At 47.8% G+C, this 23324-nt stretch overlaps 1 protein-coding gene and 1 long non-coding RNA gene across 3 annotated transcripts; one reads left to right on the plus strand and one right to left on the minus strand.

Annotated features, from left to right (window-relative positions):
* The first annotated feature begins 26 nt into the window (after nucleotides 1-26).
* LOC142044029 (uncharacterized) lies at nucleotides 27-7752 on the plus strand. 2 transcript variants are annotated; one of them, XR_012654186.1, is made up of 4 exons: nucleotides 27-246; nucleotides 3431-3564; nucleotides 6192-6279; nucleotides 7519-7752. It is a non-coding gene; the product is annotated as an uncharacterized LOC142044029 (long non-coding RNA). The 2 variants fall into 2 exon arrangements; XR_012654187.1 differs by lacking the exon at nucleotides 27-246 and adding an exon at nucleotides 2678-2880.
* On the minus strand, nucleotides 7707-20826 carry LOC142044028 (ectonucleoside triphosphate diphosphohydrolase 2-like). The gene is made up of 9 exons (XM_075055990.1): nucleotides 20684-20826; nucleotides 18345-18462; nucleotides 16529-16679; nucleotides 15634-15775; nucleotides 14083-14307; nucleotides 12701-12973; nucleotides 11763-11858; nucleotides 10651-10785; nucleotides 7707-9600 (listed from the first exon to the last, which is right to left on the minus strand). The coding sequence occupies exons 1-9, from the start codon at nucleotides 20795-20797 to the stop codon at nucleotides 9370-9372; spliced, it is 1485 nt and encodes a 494-aa protein (XP_074912091.1). The 5' UTR covers nucleotides 20798-20826; the 3' UTR covers nucleotides 7707-9369.
* Nucleotides 20827-23324: the final 2498 nt, after the last annotated feature.

Consider the following 23324-nt stretch of genomic DNA (forward strand, 5'->3'; position numbering starts at 1 on the left):
GGGTCAGTGGCGGGGGTGGCCCGCCGTCTGCTTCGGGGAGCCCGCCGTCTGCTTCGGGGAGCCCGCGGGGGCCGGCGGCCGCGGAGAGCCGTCTGGCGGCAGCTCCTTTGCGGGAACACGCTGTGCGGCGAGGGGAGCGCTCGTGTGAGGTGGTGTCCTGCTGGGAGGGGGCCTGTGTGAGGTGGTGTCCTCTCACGGGCCTCCAGGTGGGCGGCTGGCTGGCTCACCGAGTCCTGCCTGCTGAGGGTGAGCAGAGCAGCGCTGTGCTAGGTGACCCCTCTGTTCATGTTGCAGCCCTATCGTGAGGCAGCCGAGCATCCGAAGCTGGATAAATGTCTCCCTCGCTTAACTTTTCTCTCTCTGTCTCTTACTCTGCTGTACTGTTCCCTTCTGCCATCCAACTTTGTTAGCACATTCTTGCATAGGCTGTTCATCTATTGGTCACGGCTTCTACTGAGCATACTTTGTTGTTTCAGCAGAGTCGTCTTATGATTATATGTATTCATTAGGATGCCAGCAAGGTCTACAAGTCCTAGCATCTCTTCTTGTTTCATACTGTAGCTAAAACTTGAAAGAGACTCCTAATTGAATTCTCCAAACCTAGCTAGTGTCAAACTGCTGCCTTGATGTGGGGGTGGACTGTGGCAAAAGCAGCAGTGACCTCAATTCTTTCTACACAAACAGAGCACATCGGGCTGGCACTCTGTGTCATTCAGGCATTCATATGAGACAGAGGTACATTATGGCTTGTATACATATCATGATCTATGCTTGGCTAACAATAATCCAACTGTTTCTGTGACTGGGTCACGTGAGGAGGTGGGCAGGAGAATGGCACTGTGAAGACTTTTGGTGCAGATTGAATAGCCTGTGGTAGTTGGCTTAATACAAAGGTTATGGTGATTGATAGTTCTGGCATGTAAACAACATAATCCCCCAGAGATACTGGATGGAGCCCAGGAGCACTTGGAGCCGCCCCTGGGAGGAGAGACCCTGGGAGGAGAGACTCTGGGAGGAGCCCCAGAGCATCAGGAGTGATCCAGGAGGATCCTGGGCAGTGCCAGGAGCTCCTGAGAAAGACCTTTATCAGCCCCAGAGGTGCCCAGACACAACTAGGAAGACACACATACAGCTCATCCTCCACATTCAAAGCCAGAATGCAGGAGGTTTATGCAGTTTACTTCGAGATAGCTGAGTAATGCAAAGGCATTAGGGTCCAGATTTACCCCACCTAAATATACACATTTATTTGAATAGTTAACTCTGGGCTGTATTCACGCTGGAGTCGGTGGAAAGGGATGGCTCGGCCTATTCCAGCTCTGGATAGCCCTCTGACAACAGCTTTCTGTTCTCTGTAAAGGTGTTTGAGGTGACCAAATCCAAAATCTCAGTATCATTTAAGTATCAAAGGCAGCCAAGATGAATCCAGATCAGACTTGCTCAAGATTTCATACAAAGCTGTAATAATCAGTAAAGACAGCTTTTTGTCCAGGACGTGATGCCATCTCTTCAGAGTAACATAAAAAATAAATGCTGTCTTCTTTCTGATTAAAAAGAGAATATAGAATGTCTTGCCCGTGTTCTGCTGTCTAGGAAAGTACATTCAGCATAAATTCTCATCGAGGCGTACTCAGAACAGCGTTAGCAAGCTTCTGCGCTCATGAAGCCCTAGAAAACCATCCCTAAAATGGAGCAGGGGGAGCCACTACAGGGCTAGTAGGAGGTTTGCTGGTACAAGTGCTGCTGTATTTAATGCAGATATGGATTTTTTTTCAGCCAGGGCCAGAAAGCAAAGGACTGCACATCAGTGACAAAGATCTATTTCCTTACTTTGTTAGAAATCATGAGCCTTTGTAGCCGGTGCTTCTCACAGCTTGTGCTTCAGCCCGCACTGCCTTTAATGTTTGGGTAGCTGTTCTGTAATGTGTAGAGTGAGAAATGGTTGCACCCCTAGCATTCCCAGTGGCAGCAAAAAAGTGGAAATACGCTGCTCTGTTAAGACTTCCAATCTCTGTCTCTAAAATGCTATCAGGATTGCACCCAGCAGAGCAGGGGGTAGCACCCTATGGGGTAGCTAAAACTTTGCTCCTGTGATTGAGCCTCCAGAGGTTTCCCTGGGAGATTCAGCCACCTGAAGATCTATGGGTTAGGAGGCATTTCAAATTATTCATGCTACACTTATTTTTGCTAATTCTGTCCCAGTCAGGTAGTACTTCTGTTCTTGGCTACATGCAGATCCACAGGAAATGACAATTCTATTTTAAATATTTTTGCATTTTAAAAATTAAAGTAAAATGCCAGTACTTCTAAGCTCTCTGTGAGGAGGAACACAGCCAAGCTGCCAGGAATCTCCATGGAGAGCTGCTGGAGCTGCTGACTATCTTAGCCCTGTGACTTCTAATACTGTGGCAGCCCAGCAACCTAATTAGTGTGTACCAGAAGGTGAGCTGGCAAGTAACAAGGCAGGTTTCTGCCAGAACCTTGTCTCACATGAAGCATTCCTTCAAAGGCAAACCTCTGTACAAAACACTGACAATTGGGCAAATTCTGGGAGGAAAAAAATGCACATTCCATGGTCCTGCCTGAGCAAAATGTTGAAGTGCGTTTCTAATCGTCGTTGGTTTAGTGGACAGCCTGCACAGAGACACTGCTGCAGATTCCCGGGGCGGGGGAGCAGGGAGCAGTTGGAAAGCAATTGGGATAGCAGAGACGAGAACAGCTCGACCAAGGTGGGGAGGTACATGGCTCCCACATCATGTTTTCATTGAAGACATCTGTTTTATTGGGTATTTGATTTCTTTGAAAGTTCTCCTCAAACGCTGCTGCAAGTGACAAGCGAGGAGGTTTCACCTCATTTATGTGCTTCCAAATTTTCCATCTGTAAGTTTGCTATATCAGTTAATGGCTGTAACGGGGGTACTAGAAAACATTAGGGGCCAGTATCACGAGGGCAAAGTCCCTGGTTATAATCCAAAGAAAGACATGGTAGTGAAGTTAAAACTAAGTTGGAAATTGCATTTCTGTTTCATTGAACTATATATTAGTTGTTTTTTAACTTTTTATTGTAATTGTTTTTGTGGTTTTTTTTTAAACTGTCTGTACTGCTTTTGACAGGGAAACAGATTTTACTGTGAATACAACTGGTTAGAGCAGAGTGGGGAGATGCTTTCTTAACTTTTCAGTATTGCATTCCCCTTTTACTGAACCAGTGTTCTTTGTGTGCTATGGGGTATATAGAGATGATCCCTCCCCTTGGCAGGCAGGCAGACAACGGCTATAATTCATCTCTTGATGCTTAACCAGCAAGATAGCAGTCTGTGTCTCTGAAATAGCATCCTAGTCTAAACTGAGCCTAGTACCTGGGGCTGGGGTGATGTTGGGGCTGGCAGGAGCCCAAACAGAAATCACAGAACTAATTCTGTTTATATAGGTAAAAATCTGAAGCCCTGAGTTCAAGAGAGGGACACTGCAGAACAAATGTGGGTGGAAGCCTGCCTCCAGAACTGAAAAGCTTTTGGTGTTGGGGTCATTCCAGGTTTACGGTAACACTGAAGTATGACGTGGGTATGTACAGACCTTTTGTCAGTCTAGTCTTTCTGTTACTTCTAAGGATAAACAATGCTTTGTTTTATAGAAATTATTGCTCCTGAGCGATTGAAGTTATTGAAGGTGAGGGGCTGCTTCCAGAGACTAGTGAGTGAGATGTACAATTGTGGGATTCCTGCTTGAGAGAAATAGGAGCCGCTGAATGGGATCAAGCCACTGGTCCATCCAGGCCAATATCTTGTCTCTAATGATTAGCAGCAGCTGGCAAGGAAGAACAGGGCAAACATACATGGATGTGGCAGGCAATTCTTTAGCCACAAGCAAGTAACTTTTGGTTTAATAGCCCCAATGGATTATTATGAATTTATCTAATCACCTTTTGCAGCCATGTGAACTTTTGGCATAAACAACCTCCTGTCATGATGAGTCCCACAGTTTAACCACAAGCTGTGTGGAAGAAGAGCTCCTTCCATTTGGTTTGATGATTTCCACTGAGATCCTCAGTTCAGAAGAAAGCCTGTCACTTCAAAGCTTGCACTCAAGAGAGTCTTAAACATTGTCAGTGATTACCATGAAACAGAAGGTAATGCTAAACCAGCTTTTACGTGGCATAAAGTTCAGCATTAATTGGCAGTTTACGTCTCCGTGTTTAAAACCAGTGAACTTTGAACACTATTCCTGTAAAGTTTCCCTCATTCGGTTCCAGAGCTCTGCCACTGTACACTGTCCAGCGATAAGGCCTATAGGTATTGCTTTCTTTCACTTGGGAGATCTGTTTCTCCGGAGAATTTCCACCAAGAAGTGGTGACTAATTCGATCATGAGGTGCGCATATGGTGACACCCCCTGCTGTGAACAAAAATAAGCTTTCCTTCACACAGAAGTTGATTTTATCATTCCTCTGTCTCTCTCAAACCTCATCTTCTTCATTCCCAGTGCAGTCTTCTTCCTATTAGGGATTATTCTTTCTCCCTCTTGTTTCCAAAAAAGGCTTCATCCACACTAGTGCCCATTCTCCTTGCATAGAGGCCTTCTTCCACTAAAGCCACGGCTTCTTAAATCACTGATTAGAGCTGCTTTTACATCCCACACATAGAGAGCTTCCATACTGCAGTGTGTCTTTCATCTGTGTCCACATCAGGAGTCTCCTTGACAAGTTTCCAGACAAGCCTGCTTGCTAATTTATTTGATTTGTGGTGGGACCAGCTACTGGCTGTGTTGCAGCTTTCCTAAGGCTTAAGGCGCTGTTCTGCCAGCCTCCCTCTTGTGACTAATCCCTGTCATTACACACTCAGGGGAGCAACAGCTTACGTTCTGCGTTTATGAGTTGAACAGGGGATCTAAAAGCACGGTACTGCAAGAAGACTCTGAATATCTCATATTGGGATGGTGGAAACCAGGTCTAAGACACTTCTGCCTGGTCTCCACTGTGTACGAGTACACAGTGATGTTTGCACTTGCAAAACATCAAAACGCTTTGACTTGCCTGGGTTTGATGGCATTGCGAAAGGACTTTTATATTAAGAGAGCTAGGACAAAAATTGGGGTTTTACTGATCCCAGTATTCATTCGGGCTTGTTCTTCTGCTAGCATTTCCATCTACTTCAGTGTGTGCTGAATTAGCTCTTGGAGTAGGAGTGACAATCCATGAGGTAGGATATAAACATCATATGGCTTCCTACTACTCTGGAAGGTACTCAGGCACATGATCATAGGCATGGTACAAGAACAAAATAAAAATGTACTGATCAATCTTTAAATCCAGCCATCCTAAAAGGCACTCCTCTCATGTTGTGCTGGATTTGCTCCTCCAGTGTTTGTGGATTTCAAGTTATTTCATTATTGTTTATTATAACAGCCCCAAACAACTGAAATGAGTGCAAGTACTGCAGTGCCTGGTGCTGTACATTGTTTCTAAACTTGCTATTCCAGAGGTCTTCCCTTAACCACTGAACTAGATACCTCCACAGGCAGCACAGTATCTCAAGGGGAGGAGGAGTTACAATCACTGCATTACTAATGGGAAGCTGGAGCTCAGCCACATGACAACTTTTGCAGAGTCCTTGAAGTATGCATGACGTTCTCACGACTTGCCAAGATAAGCTAGGAAGTCTGTGACAGCACCTGCTAGAGAGTCCAGCTCTGTGAAATCCTGGTGAACTAATTAATCCATAAATGTCCTGTGAAATACCTGTATCTCAAAAAGCAGCACTTATCTACAGCCCTGCCTTGGGTACAGCCAGGTACCGAGAGGGAGGTTAGGTGTCTCTCCTACAACTGCAGGGAGCCTGGGTGCATCAGAACAGGAAGAAAGAAACAACTCTGGTCCTGTGGTGGTGAACTTCATACTGCAAAATGGGACTGCAGGCAGTAAACCGTTATTTCTCTCAATTTTCATGGAAATTCATTGGTACAACCCAGATGGGATGTACTGTTTGGGAATCCATGACGCTTTGGAAATGGTATAAATTGGAAGAAAGATAGGAACTAACATACTCCTACAAACATACTGAAATGAAATTTAGGCCACTCTAGCCAGCAGCAGGTCAGCCAACTTACAAGTTTCTGGAGCTAAGATAGAGAAAGTGCTTTCTGGTGTCAATTTTTATATCTAATACTTTTGATTTCCCTCTTATTGATACTTAGTGACAGCAGCAGAACTGCAGTTACGTGTGAGCAGACATTATCTTCCAGAAGAGCTCTCCCATGGTTCAGCCTGACTGAGAAGCAAGAGGTACGCATAAACTTAAATAATTTACAGACAGTTAGAAAATCCTCATTATTCATCATTTCTACAATTGCATTGTAGCCAAAGGGCTGCAAGCATCTTCGTTTCAAAGTGAGTTAATCTAGAATCTGCTTTTAAGTAGATTTCTGTTGTCCAGGTAATATGGGGATTAATTCTGCAAATTTATGTACTGCTGACATGAAGGAGCTGCTTGTATAGAGAGCTGGGAGAAAGGAATATGTTACTTTTGTTAGTTTCCATTCTTCTCATAAGTTCCTGATTTTGTTATTTTTTGCCTTTTTTATGACTAAAAGCACACTTCAGGGCTTTTAGCATACCAGTCTAGCTCATCATCTAGTAATGCATCTATAAGCAGGTTTTTTTCTGCCAGATAGAGAATGGTACACACCGTCAATACTGCCCATTCCAAGCCCGGTTCACCCGGTAACCCTAGCTGCTGGGGCTGCAGCTTGAGCTGGGCAGCACAGTCTGCCTGTCACGCCTGCCCCCGTGACCTGCCTGCAGGAGGAGACAGCACTGGCAGTATTTGGAAGGAATGATGGGAAAGGAGGGAGCAGAGCTGCCGCCTGTAGTGCGTGGACCACTGGGGAAAGAACTTCAGCCATTGAAATGTCTCACTGTGCCTTTGCAGCTTTTAGCTCAAGAGTTTAGGATCTGCTCTAAATCAAGTGTTTGTGGGTTGTCTTCACATCACAGAGCGGTGGCTCAGTGTCAAATGGTGGCTCAAGTGTCATGGATTTAATGGGGCAAATTAGGCCATGTGTACGTGCCATCACCCAGTACAGCTCAGTGGCATGTGCAAGGCAAAAGTAAAGTGTCAGGAGGACATGCTGAGCTTCTTGCCTAATTGCTCACTTATTATCTGCATGGAAGTCCCAAAGCTTCTAAACAAGAGCTTGGGGAAGTTCCAGCCAATGTCCTTTTCTCTTGGACCCTGTAATCTAGTATTCAAAATCAAGAAGGTGTAATGACTTAGCAGGCCAGAACACCTGGAGTCCTGGGGTTCCTGGCATCTCACTGGCTTATTTCCATTTCTGACAGTGGTAGGATTCTTCTTGGGCAGGTTGCAAATCTCAGACAGGAATCCCACAGTTCTCATATGTGCTGACAGGTCACAGAGCCAGTGTTTAATGATTGCATTTCCAGATGCGGGAGGAATGAAGTCTCAGGAATTTCCCCGATATCGCTGACTCCCTGATAACCTCTTTTTTTTTTTCTATGCAGGCTTGCCTGAATCCCTCCTACCTTCTTCAGATGGTTTGAGCAAAGAACACATCAAAGTTGTAGACACGTCTCTCATCAACTAAATACCAGCAACCAGGTTACCTGAAGTAATTTTCTACCTGCCTGCCACTGGGAAGAAAGTGCCTTCAAGGGTTCTCATTGTGTACCCCGAAAGTACACAGCATAACAGCCCTTGAGTAAACAGAGGCAAAATCAGCATCCCCCGTCCTCCTCACTGAAACACTCTGTGTTCACAATAAAACCCCCGCTTTGATCTCTTGCCAAGAATAACACAGACAGTCTATTAAAACATCTTTAATAACATGATATAATTAAAAATATCTAATGTGCAACTCAAAGAAATGAATATGAAGCTTGTTTAAATCTGTTTCCACACCCCTCCAAACTTGACTGACAGGTTCCAAACCTTCATTAATTGGCCTGAACATTTATGAATACCCCAATATTATAGGGGAGGGGGTATGTCCTATATATGAGTTGGGAGCACAAGGGATTAATAATCAGATTTGAAAGCATTTGGGTGCCATGGTAGCTTTAAAAATCCTGCAAGGCACATCACTGCATCTGTGAGCATTTTAATTTCTGTTTAAAGTGGTCTGAAATGCATTAGAGACACTCGTCCCTTAGGCTTTTAACAGCCTGTGTGTTTAACTCTCTGAAGCAATCCAAGAAGTGAACTCTAAACACTTTAGTCCAAGGACAGTGTTTGTCTGATTCGATCCCTTTTCTTCACACCAACACAGAGAATTTGTACAGCACCTCATGTTTTAGATGAGCAGAGCAGACCAGAGGAGCTGGAATGACTGCCAAGTCCCAGAGGAATCCTGAGTATTGGATTATAAAGTAACTCTGGTCACAGTCTAATATGAGAGTAATTGGACTGACAATTAGGAAAGCTTCTGTTCCTGGGTCTGCTCTTGTCTAAAGGACAATGTTAGATGAGATAACTTCACTTTCAGAGTCAGCGAGACAAGCAGTTCAGTGTGAATGAACAAACTGGTGAACCTTAGCCCAGCATGTACCCTCTTTTAGCTGATGTGAAATTAAATGTGTTAATTTAAGTCCTGGTTAAAGAGTTTAAATTGACAATTTTAACCCTGAGTTGCCATGACTCAGCTGAGAGACAGGAACTCAGCTGTATGTCTGTGCCCTTTGTTCCTCCTTTGATGCTCTGCACATTTTGTAGAGACCAAGACTGAAAAGCATTGCTTTTGAAGGATTCTTGGTCAGCAAGAGCATTTGCTGGAAGGGATGCATGGATGCCGTCACTGAGGTGGAAGAACAGACAGATCAATAGTAGCAGGCAGAAAATACTTGCTTTTTCCCTTGAACATGGAAGCAAGTTGGCAGTTATATTCTGACTATATTTTTAATGCTGTTCCATTCTTCACTAATGACAATACTGCAGGTATTGTCTCTCTTGTGGGCACAGGAGAGGGCAGAGCTCTTTTTTCAGGCACCACGTCTCCTGATTAGACAGGATTATTCCATATTAACTTTACAATAGCTCGGGGCCTGCCTGCTCAGAGGCATTATTTCATTAGGTTGACATGAGTAATCTCAGCTGTAGCCCAAGCAAGATCAGTGCAGGCTGCTCTCATTTGGAGAACGAATAGCTTGCCATCCACCAGGAATCATAGGTTTCCTGCGGAGCAGGATCTGTTGTCTCAGTACAGTAGTGGAAGTGCTAGCAAGTTGAAATAAGGCACTGAGGCTCTGGGAGTCCTGCAGAAAAATCACTCGCAACCTCCAGTGACTTACACCTGTGTGATTTTTGTATGTACCCTATTAACTGCCCTCTGGCAAGAGTATCGAGTCCCAGAATAACTGTCAGTTGTCATCAAAAACACTGCTGTTCCTGTTATTGAAGCTGTTTTCCTTGACCATCACTCGGTATGAGATGCGCATGAAAGAGCCGGTGAGCAGCATGACAAAGAGGATAAGGAGCAAAGACCAGACCCCAGGTTCAATTCCCTTGAGGAAGCTTGGGCTGTCCTGGGGGATGGTGTTGGTCAGACTCAGCAGGTACCCAAGAGTCCAGCTGGATGATGTATCACCCATCTATTGAAATAAAAAAGGAGGAGAGGTCAGAAGAGAAGGAGATAGTCTGGATCCAGCTGTGTTTCTGTGCACATGCCCAAGACTTCCTGTACTTTGTTTGAGACTGATACAAGGATTAGACTTGAAATGGGGAGCTCTCCCACTCTCGGTGCCCAGAGTGCACTAATAGGCCTTAATTGCCCTGACCAGTCTCACCTGGGACATCTACCTACGCCCTCTGCCCGTGGGCCTGGGAGCTCCATTTAAGCTCTGGCCTGGGCAGTTACTTTTTTCCTGAGCTGAGCTGTGCTGTGCTTGTGTGTTGTTCTTTCTGCTTACTGACTGGTTTTCCTGGGTGGACCTCAGGTCTACATTGTGGGTAGTTCTGCCTCTGGCCCTGTTGCCTGGTTGAATCTCAGACACATGTTATACATTGCTTGTCTCTGGCTTTCCAGGCTGGGCTCCCTGGATGGACCCTGGACCTACCTCATTACCTTGCCTTAGTCTGATTATCACTACATAGTTGACTGAACTGCTATCACGATGTGGCCCTGCTCAATGGGACCATGCCTTTGCTGGTGAGTTGTGAAGAGGTCTGGGAATAGGCTTTGTTTTCTTTTGTGAAGGGGAGGACCTGAATCAAATCTTCCTTAGGAGCTCCAGATCCTGAAGCAATTTCAGACCTTATGAGCCAGTTATAAACCCTCACTAGCACGAAGGTGATTGCAGAGAGGTAGGGCAGTGTGTTTTGGCTCAGGAAACATTATCAGTAGTTTGTCCTTAGCATTAAGTGGTGATCAAGCCATACTTCCTTCCTTATTGGGCACAGACTCTTAAAGATGGTATTGCTCCAGAAAAGGCTTTTGACCCATCTATTTTTCAGTGGGGACAAGTGTAATCTCTAGCTCTCTGACACTAGTTTTCTTGCATATCACAACTGTGACTTTATTTTGCAAAAAAATCTTGCTGGAGAAACCCAGCTGGTTAGGGCTTGTAGGATTGGGGACAGGCTGGCTTTACTGAAACCAACCCTCCCTTGTAATTAGAAATACCACAATATAGGTAACTGACCTTCTTCTGGAATGCAGTCCAGATAGACCCATCAAAGTCAAATGTGTATCCCTTTGTACTGAGATGAAAGATGAAGGCAGACACAATACAGTAATCAACAAGTGTATCCAGGCTTTTTTGGGACTCCTTAACCAGCTGGTGTCATTTCCAAAAGAAGATGGGGAAAAAAATACAAGAAGTAAATATTCAGTAGCTGAATTTCAGGCCTCCTGTAACTTTTCTTTTCTGCTGTGGGACTGACTGTGGGACTGGAGGAGGGGTTTGTGTCTGTGCAGTCTGAAACCGTGTTTCCTGCACCCACTGGGCTGTGTGGTCTGGGAACCAGTGTCATCTCTTAATGCCTCTGTACCCATCTTATTAAAGACCAGGCAGTTCCAAGAGCAGCAGGACTGGCAGCCACATGTCCTACAGTTGCCTTGCAGGTGAACTGCTTGGTATGATTCTCTGCTCTCTAATTAGGTTGAGCTAATGCTGCACCCTTTCTCTCAATAGGAGCATTAACAAGATCTTCTTTTCTATACAGAAGGGAAAGCTTTAGGGAACTGCTTATGGGCTTTGCTACCCTGTTAGCAAACCCTGTAGAAATTGTCCAATTTGAATGTTACTGTGGATGCTTGGTCAGTGTAGGTGCAAATGAGGGTGACCTCATAAGCCACCAACTGAGAGAACTTACAAATTCCCCCTGGCATGGTCTCCATGGGCCCAGGTGAAATGTGAAAGACCCTGGAGCCTGAGTGGATGTGTTCCTTGCTCTTAAGGAGAGGAGGATAACAGGAAGACCAAGATGATGTACAGGACTGAGTGGACAGCCTTCCTGTTTACTCCTTAATATGCAGTAAAAGGTACTTGTGGCTTTTCATTTAAGTCCAGGTGTTACCAGCAGCAGCTGGGATTTGAGAGGAAGGAAAATAAATGGAGCCTGTTTCCTCAAAGTAAAAACAAACAAATAAAAAAAAAAAAACCCCACCCCCCAAAAACCAGGCAAATACTAATTTTTTTTCCCTGAGGGAGCCAGTAAATTATGGCTCTGTCAGTCTGAGCCCCATGGGCTTTTAAAACAGACTGTTCCTTGCTTCCCACTCTCCCTGCACACTAAGTTATTCCACAGTTACCTCTTTGATGGACATCCCACAAAGCCTGTTGACTGCCTGACCCAAGTCAGGAGAGGGTACAGTTTCTCTCATGAAGTCCATGGCCTCAGAAATCACCTACAACAGCAGGAGAAATAATCATCAGGTTGGACTGTGCCCTGCATTGCATACAGTGCCTATAGGAAAGTAAGTGGCAGTAGCTGTGGGGTGCATTGCCAGGGTGCCCTTTCTGCGTGCCTGTGTTAGGGCTTACAGTGCCTCTGATGGGTGCAAGGAAGACAAGCAGATCTGCTACTCTCTGGAGATGGAAACAGGACTGTTTCTAGCTTGTGTGCAGCAGCCCTCCTGGCCCAGCCTGGCTAAGTAGTCTGGTCCTTAGGTTCCTTGGCACCGTGTCCATGGGAGGCTCTCAGGAGCAGGGAGGTGGGGAAATCTCTGTAATTCTTCCCTCTGAAATGCACTCAGTTTGTCCTAGGATCTTGAGCTGGTCCTGGCTTAACCCAATGACTTTGGATGCTAAATCTAGGGTCTTAGATATAAGCATGTTTGTGGTGGAGCATGCCCAGATGTTTGCTAAGGGAGTGGCGCAGGATCTTCACTTTTACCACAGACTTTGTGGGAGGAAGACCTGCTCAGCATGCAACTCCTGGCTGTCCTATCCCTGCTGGCTCTGTGGATGCCCAAACTTTGTCTCACAAGCAGACATTGCTGAAGCATGGATGAAGAAAGACCTACCACAGTCATTGGTGGGAAGCCTGTGGTCTATATTTGAACAGCTATGTGCTAATGAGGGGGAGAGGGCAGGAGTGCATGTGTACAGCATTAGCCAGGGCATTGGCTCTCTTGGCTAGCAGAGGGCACAGCATGGCTGTTCCCACTGTATTTATTAATGATCAAACTGGTCCCATTTCATGCGTTCTCTGTACTAGTTGCCTACCCCAGTGTAAATGAGAACCCACCAGAAACCTGGTCCGGAGGGGCTTGAAAACACTGCTGAGGGAATGCTTGAAGAAGCTGCAGGAAGAAGAAGAGTTGAGCAGGCTTTGCACAAGCCTTATGCAGGCGGTGGGATTGCTGGAGCCGGTGATGTTGAAGACCTCCTCAGGGCCAGGGATGTCCAATGCGTCATCACTGAGAGCACAAGGCCCAGTATGCACTGATTGCCACTGCACTTCCCGGGAGTAGGTGAGGGGCCAGCAGGGATTAGACACAGTTTTAGCACTTCTCTGATCCTAGAGCAGAATAAAACAAGGACAGAGGCAACAAGAGAGGAGGTTGGCATCCCAGAGTTTCACAAAGGAAGACAAAATGTAACACAGCGAAGAACAGTTTGCCTCTGGCACCACAGTATTGTAATTGAGCAGGCAGGCTGCAAAAAGTTTGCCAAACCTTATCTCAGGTAGCCAACTGCAAGGCCCAGACTGATGCAGCAGGCTCCCATCTCCTCCTGAGTTCAGGGCAAGCTGCAATGACTGGACCTGCTGTGGGAGGCTGAGGAGTCCCAGCCCTACCTGCTCTCCCTTAGACCAGAAATACATTTTCAGTGAATCCTGTACTCTTTCTAGTTGCAAGAAAGAGGCTGTTCTGGTCTGCCTTCCAAATGGCTCAACCCCTTAAGAATCAGTGTTTCTTATCTCTAGGAATTCCCAAATATAACTGTGGTGAAGTGGGTCTGCATGTGGGACGTTCAGATCTCAACTAAGGGGAGGTGTGGTTTATAGGGAGGCAAGCAGATGGGCAGCGAGTAGTTTATTTCTGAAAAACTTAGTTTTGGTGGAGACTAAAATGATTCCTGAGTTTGCATCAGATCCTGCCCCCCCCTCCCCCCCCCCCCCGTGAAATAAAGTTTGGAAGAAAAACCACCATGTTTTCAAAATGAAATATTGTTCTTTTAAAGCTGCTACAGGGTTAAAGACAGCAAAGGAAATACCCCAAATGGAAGGTCCCAGTTGGTTTCTGGGTGCTGTTGTTTAGCTTCCCCTTCTAGGATGGAGGAGCAGTTCTGAGGAGCCAAGGGAAGTCTTTGCCTCCCTTCAGCCTGAAAATTATCTTGGCACCTCTGGAGAGCAATTTTGTGCTCATGTGTATTAAATAAGGAGCCAAATAGAGCCTGCAAGTAGGAAACTCTTGAATGGGTGCTTGCATGTCTGCTTGGAGGGCATTGATTTGGGCATAGAGACTATGTTTTACAAATGCACTGGGCTTTTTTAGATATATGCAAATGCCCTCTGTTAAAGACAGTGATTGACATTTTGCCCATTAGAAGCTACACCTTGTGTAACTGCCATTTAGTGATACCATATCCAAGAACCTTGCAAATGTCCTTCTGGCAGATACTCACTTGAATGAGCATAGAAAGCAGTCTACTGCGGAGCTGGTCTGTGCCATGGCAGGGGCAGTGACGAGTGTACACGTTGTGCATCTGCCCATACAGCTGCAGCCTCACTCCCTCTTCTGGTGCCTGGCTCTCTTCTACCTTGGAAGTGAGCTGTATTGAGGTTCCTCCCACAGACAGGACTCCTGCCATCCCCTTTCCAGAGGGGACCAACTGTCCTCGCCAGTCGTACTGACCCAAAAAGAACCAGAGAGGTCAGTTCTTAAGATTTCTACATCTGGGTTGCAGTCAAATGCAAGCATTAGTGCACAGAGGGAAAGCAGCTTTCTGGTGCAGTACAGCCCAACTTTTTTTTTTTTGTCCACAGGACATACAGATGCTGAACTGGTGGCTTTGGAGGGAGCAAAGGAGCCATTGTACAAGCACTGCCATCTGCTCAGAGAGGTCCCCACAGCCAGCAAGAGCAAACAGGGCTCACCATCCTGGATGTCCACTGCTGTTCGAAGCAGTGGTCTCAGCAGGTAGGAGCAGGGGAGAGAGGAGAGGGTGGTGGTGGTAGGGAATGGGAGGGGGGTTTGCAGGTGGGCAGATATGGGCTTCAGGTGCTTCCTTGATGCTAAAGTGATCCTCCTGTCAGAAGAACACTGTGGTTTCATCTCCTGCAGTCTTGCAGAACTGATTTTGACAATGCTGAAGTTAGCAGTACAGGCAGGGAAGTTTATGTGGGTGTAAGCACTCTGTCCCTGGCTGGGGGAGGCTGTGTTGCTGCCAGCAGGGCTAGCAATTCCCTAACCAGTGCATGCTTGCTGCTGGTTATCAGAACTGCTTTTCACTTCCCTGATGTGGAAAGACTCAGTCTAACCCACCTTTCTCTTGCACTTTGAGTTCTTTTTGAGACCCTTTGGTTTGAGAAGCTATGGGTTGAGCAAGGAAACTTAAATGTATTCTTTTTGTTTAGCAAGTGCCTTCTGAATACAGACCAGGCCTCTATGCTGGGGGCACCCAGCTATACTCTCACTAGTATCTCAATGAAAGGAAATTTGATGGGCTTTTGCTTTGGCAGCAAAAGACTCTGCTTCTCTGTCCATCATCCACAGGATGTCCTGTGGGACAGCTGGACTCCAGTGGCAATCCCACAGCACCCCACAGACAGCAGCAGTGCCTGTTTGACAGTGATGCTGAGCTAGAGCTGCAGGGACTCAGAGCAGTGGAGTTCTTGTCAACATCCTGGGCTAGACTATGTAAGGTCATCTATGTGAGCATCCTGGATGTGTTGCCCAGAAAACCTCACATCTGTTAGGGCAACTGCATGAACATGTCCATGAAAGGCTATATTAGAGTTTCGGTCCTTCAATCTAGTTATAATCATCTCACATTATGTCCCCCAACCAGCTGGTGTTGGATATAACCTGCCTCCTCTGAAAGGCCATGGAAGTTGTGCTTAAGCATTGTTTAAAGTAAAGGGTTTTAACAGTCCCTCCACATGTCTCTGTGGCTGTTTGTTAATGGGAGTTGCTCAGCTCAGTTCTGTACTCCCCAGGCAGGACTGTCCTTTACCTTGAAGAAGTTCTCCAGGACATAGTTAACAGCAACCCAATCAAATGCTTCCTTGTCTGGATTGGACAGGATCTTTGCCCCCTGAAAGTCAAAGGGGGATGACTTCAAGGCCACAGTCAGGGCTGCAAGGCGATGGGTGAGGCTAAACAGAAAAGAAAAAGAAGACACACTGTTTTTTACAGGACCCTGCCAGGAGCAGCCTGCAGTGGGGGCACAGCTGCAGGGTTTCTGCTGAGCTCCCCACTTTGGGTAGTAGCACAGAGGCACAATGACATTGCTGCCACTTCCCTCTCCCCTCACATGGCACCGGGGGCAAGAACAGCAGAGGGATGATTTGAGCAGTTGTGCCACCATTCAAGAATTTGGGAGTTTAGTACCCTCTGTCACTGAGGGAACCCTGTGGCCTTGCCCCACTGACCTGGTCCCCTCCAGACCTTACTTTTCCCCAGTGTCTAGAAGGAGATAAAGGTCCCAATAATGAGGTGACTAAGAACAGTGTCCACAAAAGTGTGTATGATAAGGTGGATCTTCCCGCTGCCATTTCCAACCTGCTGACAAGAAGCATCCCTGAAAGCCCATGTGGGTTGTCACATAAACTGAAAACACTTTAGCTTCCAGACTGACAGGGGTTTTTTTGCCAAGCACTAATTGTGAAGAAGACTTTACACAGACTGGTAGCAGTAGCAAGACCATCATCCTCATGGCTGCTTGGGGGGACAGTATGGAGACACAGCTATGCCGTACTCCTCTTGAGTACATTGGGACCTGAAGAAGGTTTACCTGACTAGCAGATTAGGGATGAAACACTGCAGAGCAGACAGGGTGAGATGCATTTACAGAATGATCCACACGACACGTGCTGATCTCTGGGTGTGGGTTTGCAACATTCACTCACTTCATCTGCCTCTTGCTGGTGGTTGCTCCCAAGTAGAGGGGTGTTTGGCTGTGCTGCTCTGCTGGGATCTCCTTCTGGGCCCAGTTCAAACATGGCTCCAAGCTCTTCCCTACTGTCTGAGGAGAATCTGAGTAGTTGGAGACTCCTGGACCTGAGGACCAGGGGAAAGAATGAAATTTTCTAGGGAAACATATGGGAGAAGTGCGAGAGCTGTTACTCAAGAGGTTGCTGTCCTAGGGCATGGTTAAAGACAGGACCTGTCGCAGGTGGAATGAAGGAGTTCCTCCATGTAGCCATCCTGCTAAAATATGGTACTGGGAGCAAAACACATGTGCATATAAATCCCAAATGGCACTAAAAGTACCCTAGCTCTGCTGCTGAGACATCCCGTAAATGACCACGTATCAGCCACGTGACTGCTGCAACAGCTGAGGCTGTCTCAGCCCACAGAGGAAGAAATGGGGCTTTAGCTGCTATAAAAGATAGCAGAAGGACACACTGCCATGCAGGCAGTGCTGAGGCTGATGTGTCACCTCTCTCCTCTAGCCACTTCCTCTTGTGTTGGAGGAGCCATCTTCTGAGTCCCGCACCAGCAAGCAAGACACCTCTGCTCTAGAGGATGCTGGTGCTGTGTGGAGAGAAGCTGTGTGCAAGCCTTGACTCATCTTTCCAGCAGATTTAATGGTTTCTTAAACGCTGGTTTTGAACTACTATCCAGGAAGAGCCTCACTTCCCCATGCTCTGGCTCACTCGTCTTCCTGGCTGTGTGACTCCTTCACCATGTGCTCTGCTTTCCTGGGCCCTGTATAGGGCTGAGCTGCAGCTTGCCTATGGCTACTCAAAGGCTGTGACCACGCTGCCATGCAGACAGAGGACTACTTCCCACATCTGGGCGAGACACCTGCCTGGACTTCTTGTTGCTGCTGCTGACAAACTGCTGTACTGAGCTACAGTTGCTGTTCTTAACCCTGTGAAGATGGCAGCAGTCAAGGGACACACACAAGGTTTCAGGGAACACTTATTGCATCTTCTGTATGTGGTTTGTATTGCTTACAATCTGCAAGGGCACAAACTCCCTTCCCTGCTTCTTGTGCAGCTGCCTTCCTACAGCACTGCTGCTGGGAGTTCAGGGTTTCCCAGCATACCGCTATAATCAGGCTTCAACATCAAAGCAAGATTGAGAGATAGGGAAGTTAAACCCTGAGCATTAATGCATGAAACCCTTTCAGCTGCCTTTGGCAGGGCCAAACTGATTCAAACTAGTGAAGAAGACCCTAATATTCTCCAAAATGTGAGACCTAAAACCAAGCTGAAGTCATGCTTGTGCTGTCAAACCCCACATAGGGGGCTGGAGTCTTTGCATCTCTGTTGTCCTGACTGTACTCTGGGCACTAAGTGGTGTAGCTCCAGGACGAGGCAGAGGATACGAGGAGTCACCCTGCAACCAGATTTGTCTCCGTTGCTGTTAAATGTCCTGCCTGGGTGAGAAGATATGCAGCCTTGGCTCTGCCACTGATCCACGTGGACATCAGGATGAACCCCATCCTCCCTGCATGCTTCCCTCCCTGCAGCAGGCCTGTCACCTGCTACTGCTAAGTGCTCTGACATCCAGCTGTGTATGGCTAAATCTGCCCATGTCGAGAAGACTCATGCTGAAAATAAGCAGCTTGTGCTTCACTATCAACACTGCTTCAGTGTACAGCTAAATGATACAGGAGCTGAGGAAATTGTGGCAATGGTCCACGCACAGATCTCTGGGTTTCCATCCATCCCATGCCAGTCCCACAGACCACCAAACATGAATCAGGCACCTTACCTTGCACAGGACAGGAACTGCATTCTCTGATCACCCCAGTCTTGTTTGCCGTGGTGGTGGTCCACTGGTAGATGAACAGGATGGTGCGGGATGGGCCAGCATCCACAACAATGCCATACTGGAAAACCCCCAAAACATTCTAGATAAACACCACTGAATGCATGCTGCTTTGTTATTGTAGGGTAACTCAGCATTATGTAGGTATTGTGGGTAACCCATGGGCCTGCACTGCAGTATTTGAGTTAGTTTTTTATGTTCAAAGAAAGGGTGAAGCCAGAAGATGATGTGGATCTGCAGGGAACCATCTGCATTTCTGAATATACATGAGGAGCAGCAGGAGTGGAGAAACACCCAGAAATTCAGCAGACCTACAGTGGCATGCTCTGTAGCTGTTCCTGAAATCAGGTAAAGGGCTTCCACTAAGAGCTAAGCCACCTGGAGCTCAGGAAAAACAGGTCCTAAAGCAGTGGGAGATGGCACTATACAGGCTCTTGAATGATTCTGGGACTCAGACTGATGCTGGATTGGTTTGCTAAGGCTTTCGTGCAGGAATTGGAGGGCTGTGGCTTGCTCCTACTTTTGAGGAACCTGAGCCTCCCTCATCTGTTTGATGCCCCACTGCAGAGATGGTGTGCCACAGGCTGGGTTTGCCTTGGTGCATGCCAGACCTGTAGGAGCCACAGCACACTGGGATCAACCAGCACATACGCTGTCCAATGCAGCAGCCCCACAGAGACCAAGACAATGTCTTGGCAGAAACAGCAGCAGCAAACATGAGATTTCTCAACACCTTGTCCACTGACAGTTCTGTTGCCTAGCAGTGAGGCCAAGGGCTTTCTTAGTCTCTTTGCAGCCCAGTGCTTGGTCTATTTGCTGCTGATGGAGCCTTGCTGAGCTGCACCTCATATGCAAGGGTTAGGAAATGAGACGCAGCTGGGGTACCCTGCAGCACTGCTCTCTGTGGCTGTTCTGGACATCCCCACACTCAAAATAGCCCCAGTGCTAGCCTATGGTCTCCCCCTCTCCCCCTTATTATATGATACCAATCTGGGGCATCTACACAGACAGGAAAGAAACTTGTGAGATCTGGGAGGTATGTGGTAATGCATGGTCTAAGCTGTATCTTGCACAGAAATAGTTGTAGCTGTGACTGAGTGGGAGGAGAAACCTCCTGAGAGGTTGATGTTAACACTGTCAGAAGGGTTTTAGCACAAGACAGAGCCTGGCTGCAACCTCTGAGCGAAGCTAGCTGGCTGCCTGCAGCCTTCCTGGGAGCTCCCAGCTGCACCAGACACAGCACCCAGGACTGGAGCTGGAGCAGAAATGCGGAAGGAGGATGGAGGTCCCTGCCCAAGCCTGCTGGCATCCTCCCCCACAAGTGACAGCTCGTATTTCTTGCAGGGACATGTCAGCTGCCGCAGAAGAGGAAGAAACAAATGGTATTGGTGGAGAAACCTGGATTTTTTTTCCTCCTTCACAAAATGAGAGGCTGCTGCTGGGAGTGCAAGGGATGAGAATGGATCACCACATTTCTGCCTCAGCTCAACACCAGGGAAGGATAGAGCATGGAGCAATAAGGGGTTTTTTTAAATCCAATTTTGTTTCCAAGAGGAGTGTGGAGGAGGGGTAGTATCTCTAAATGCACAGGTTAACCTACTCCTGTTCGATTAAAACCATGCCACTGATCTCACCTCAGCAGTGGTGCATCAGGAGGCATAGTGGATGGGTGTTAACCCCCCAGTCACCAGGCAGATCTGACCCTGTTGCATAGGGCAGGTTGGCTCTTTGGTTAAAATCAAGAGAGGACAGAAGAGGAGAAGGCATGGAAGATAATTATATATTTTTTTTAAAAACAGAAGCAGCAGTTCAGGGCCAAATTCTGCCAACTTTCAAGAGTGACCTAGCTCTTTCCCTCCACTGACAGCACTGGTCCCTTGCCGCTCTGGAGTAGCTCCTGACACAGGCTGCCTCTCCTCAGCCTGCAGTGAGCATCTCTGCTGATCCATGGACCATATCCAGCCTCTATTTCCCTGACCAGCCAAAGGGGTTGGCTTGTTTTCAGTTTGAAAACTACAGCATGTTGAAGGATGCCAACCCATCCTCACAGTCTTCTTCTAGTCACCTCCCCTCCTCAGTTTGTTGTTTCAGGCTAGTAAATAACTCAGTAGCGCAATGAATGTAAAAAGCAACAAAACACACCAGTTTAAATGCCTGGCTTGCACAAGGAAATAGGCAGGTTCTCCTTAAGAAGCAGCCCGAGAGACGAGGAGAAGGTCTTCTGCTTACTGCCCCGCTTGACCCTCGGCTTGGCCACCCCTTGGGCAGGTGGACGCCCTTACCTTAGTCCTGAAAGGGGTAACGGGCACATCTTTAGTGGAGACGCAAAGCAGCACGATGCCCGTCAGTCCTGCTATGATCACCAGCCAGGGGGGAAGGAGTTCACGCCAAGACATGAAGCGCTTTCTCCTTTCACAAAGAGTCAAAAGAGGAAGCAGCAGAGCAGCAAACTGACAGTGGCTGCTCTTTATAACCTTCAAAAAGTGGAGAAAGGCGGGGCCAGGGCCAGGCTCTGACTTCAGCCCAGCCCCAAGCCACAAGGACCGCAAGAAGTGCGTGGGCCAAGCTGCGATGTGTCAGGCATTTCTCCCTTCCATTGCTCCATGCAATAAATAAAATGACAGCTTCGTGCCCATTCCAGTGCTAGTTTTGCAAAGGCATCAGAGCAACCTCGAAACTGCCCCAGGCGATGGGGTTGAGGTAAACAGAAATGTGGGGTTAACTCAGCTGTGTAATAAGCAGAAAGCAGGCAAAACTCATCCGTTTGGTATTCTGCGCCTGGCAATGCTAGCTGCCAAAATTAGAAGTGGGAAAACTCCTTGTCACTGGGTTTACTTTATATCTGAAGGCTCCAGGGTGGACCTGGGGTGCTTCCCTGCAAGCACGTGTCCATCAGGTTGGGGCAGAGTGTGGGCACTCTGCCTGGTTCCTTCAGACTGCTCCTGACTCCTTGTTCATTCTCAGGTGGCACTGGGACAGGAAAACATCTGCACATTTGGGTTTCCACCGGCAGGAGACTCTGCTGGTTTGGTCTTTGCTGTGGGTAGGAGATGGCAGGGGCTGCTTGGGTCTTTTGCCCCCAGAGGCCCAGTGTCAGGATAGGTGCCTGTACACCCCTTCTTGACAGCATGCCCATGAAAGATAACCAACCTCCAGACTTTACAAAACACGCGCCTGCTTTCTCCTTTCTGGTGCCACAAAGACACGTCTCTGAAACCAGAATTTCTGAAGAAAAATGTGTTAGTCCCAGGAGAGGTGCTTCTTTCAGGCTGTCTTCAGCTGTGTCCCAGTGACTAGGTCTAGGAATAAAAGTGCAACTCCTTTAAAGAAATGTTTTTGTTTGTGTGAGCTGGACCATGTACTGGCAAAGCCATCTTGTCCCCACCAGAGGACTTCACTAGCCAGGCCTCTGTCTCCAGAACTAAAGGACTGACACCTCCTTGGTCTGCAGGGGTATTTGGAGACGCACCTGTCCATCTTAGAGTTGTTTTAAGCAAAGTGCCAGAATTCCCTCATCTTCCTGCAGGCTTTAGACTCCAGTTCAGATTTTGCTGGTCAGCAACTAGAATGCATCTGCAGATGTCCTGTAGTGACAGGACAAGGGGCAATGGTTTTAAACTGAAAGTAAGTAGGTTTAGATTGCATGTAAGGAAGAAATTTTTTACGATGAGCATGGCGAGACACTGAAACAGGTTGCTCAGAGAAGTTGTGGAAGCCCCATCGTTGGAAGTGTTCATGGCCAGGTTGGACAGGGCTTAGAGCAACCTGATCTAGTGAAAGAAGTCCCTGCCCATGGCAGGGGGATTGCACTAGGTGATCTTCAAAGGTCCCTTCCAACCCAAACCATTCTGTGATTCTTTGGTTTGCTTACACTTGGGCTGACAATGCTCTAGTTTGCAACCAGGACACAGATTAAATTGCCAGAGTGCTGACAGCCCTCCTCCCCCTGCTCTCACGTCGGCCTGGGAGGACAGGCAGGCTTTCACACACTTCGCTGGTGAGGATTTGTACAGCAGTTCAGCTTGCTGCAGTGCCGCAAACAAAACGGGTGCCCCAGGCATCCTCCTGTCTCAAAGAAATGCTGCATGTGGGATGCATGGAGCAGCTGCTCGCACTGTGGTGGTTGGCTGATTGCTCATGCCTATGGGCTGGTCACGGTAGTTTATACCAATATCGCGATATATCATGAGCGCCTAAGGATATCTGGCAGCTACGGAGGAGCTGCCAGATCCTGCCGTGGTCAGGCCAGTCCTGCTTCGCTCCCGCAGAAACCACCCGCTGGCAGAGCAGCGTGCACCTCAAACCATGCAGGGGTTGCTCTTGCAGCTGGGACACGGAGAGGGGAAATGGGGAAATGCCGGACCTGAGGACATTGCAGCAGCTCAGGGCTGGGAATAGCGGAGCGCGTCTGTTCTGTCATCCGGACGTCGGGGTTCATGGGGGTCTGTCGACAGACCCAAGTGGTTTGGGGGGCTCTAAATCACATCGGTTTTGCCTCAATAATTATACTAACAGGTGGGCAGATGCCAAAGGGGTTTCTGCGATGGGTTGGCCTGATGCAGCTCGATCCAGTCCTGGCGCCTGGCTGCAGACCTCATGAAGGACAAATCAGGATTGTTTTCCCCTGCTCTGTAGCAGCTGTTTTGAAGTACGGGCCTGCAAAGGTCAAACCGCGATGGGGAAAGGCCACTTCTCCTTTGTGAGGCTGTTTTTGGTTGCATTTCTCGTTTTCATCGCCGCCTGCCAGGCCTCAGCCGAGCACTGGCGGGCGCCCCGCGGCAGTAGAGGCGGAACCTTTGTGCGGCGGAGCGGGTTCCGCGGGGCGGGGAAAGGCGCCGGACCGCGCTGGGCTGGCGGACCGGAGAGCGGGGCGGACCGGAGAGCGGGGCGGCCCGCGGAGCGCGGCGGGAGGGGGGGGTGGGG

This window comes from Buteo buteo, chromosome 23 (assembly GCF_964188355.1).
Source record: "Buteo buteo chromosome 23, bButBut1.hap1.1, whole genome shotgun sequence".
In the NCBI taxonomy this organism is placed as follows: Eukaryota; Metazoa; Chordata; class Aves; order Accipitriformes; family Accipitridae; genus Buteo; species Buteo buteo.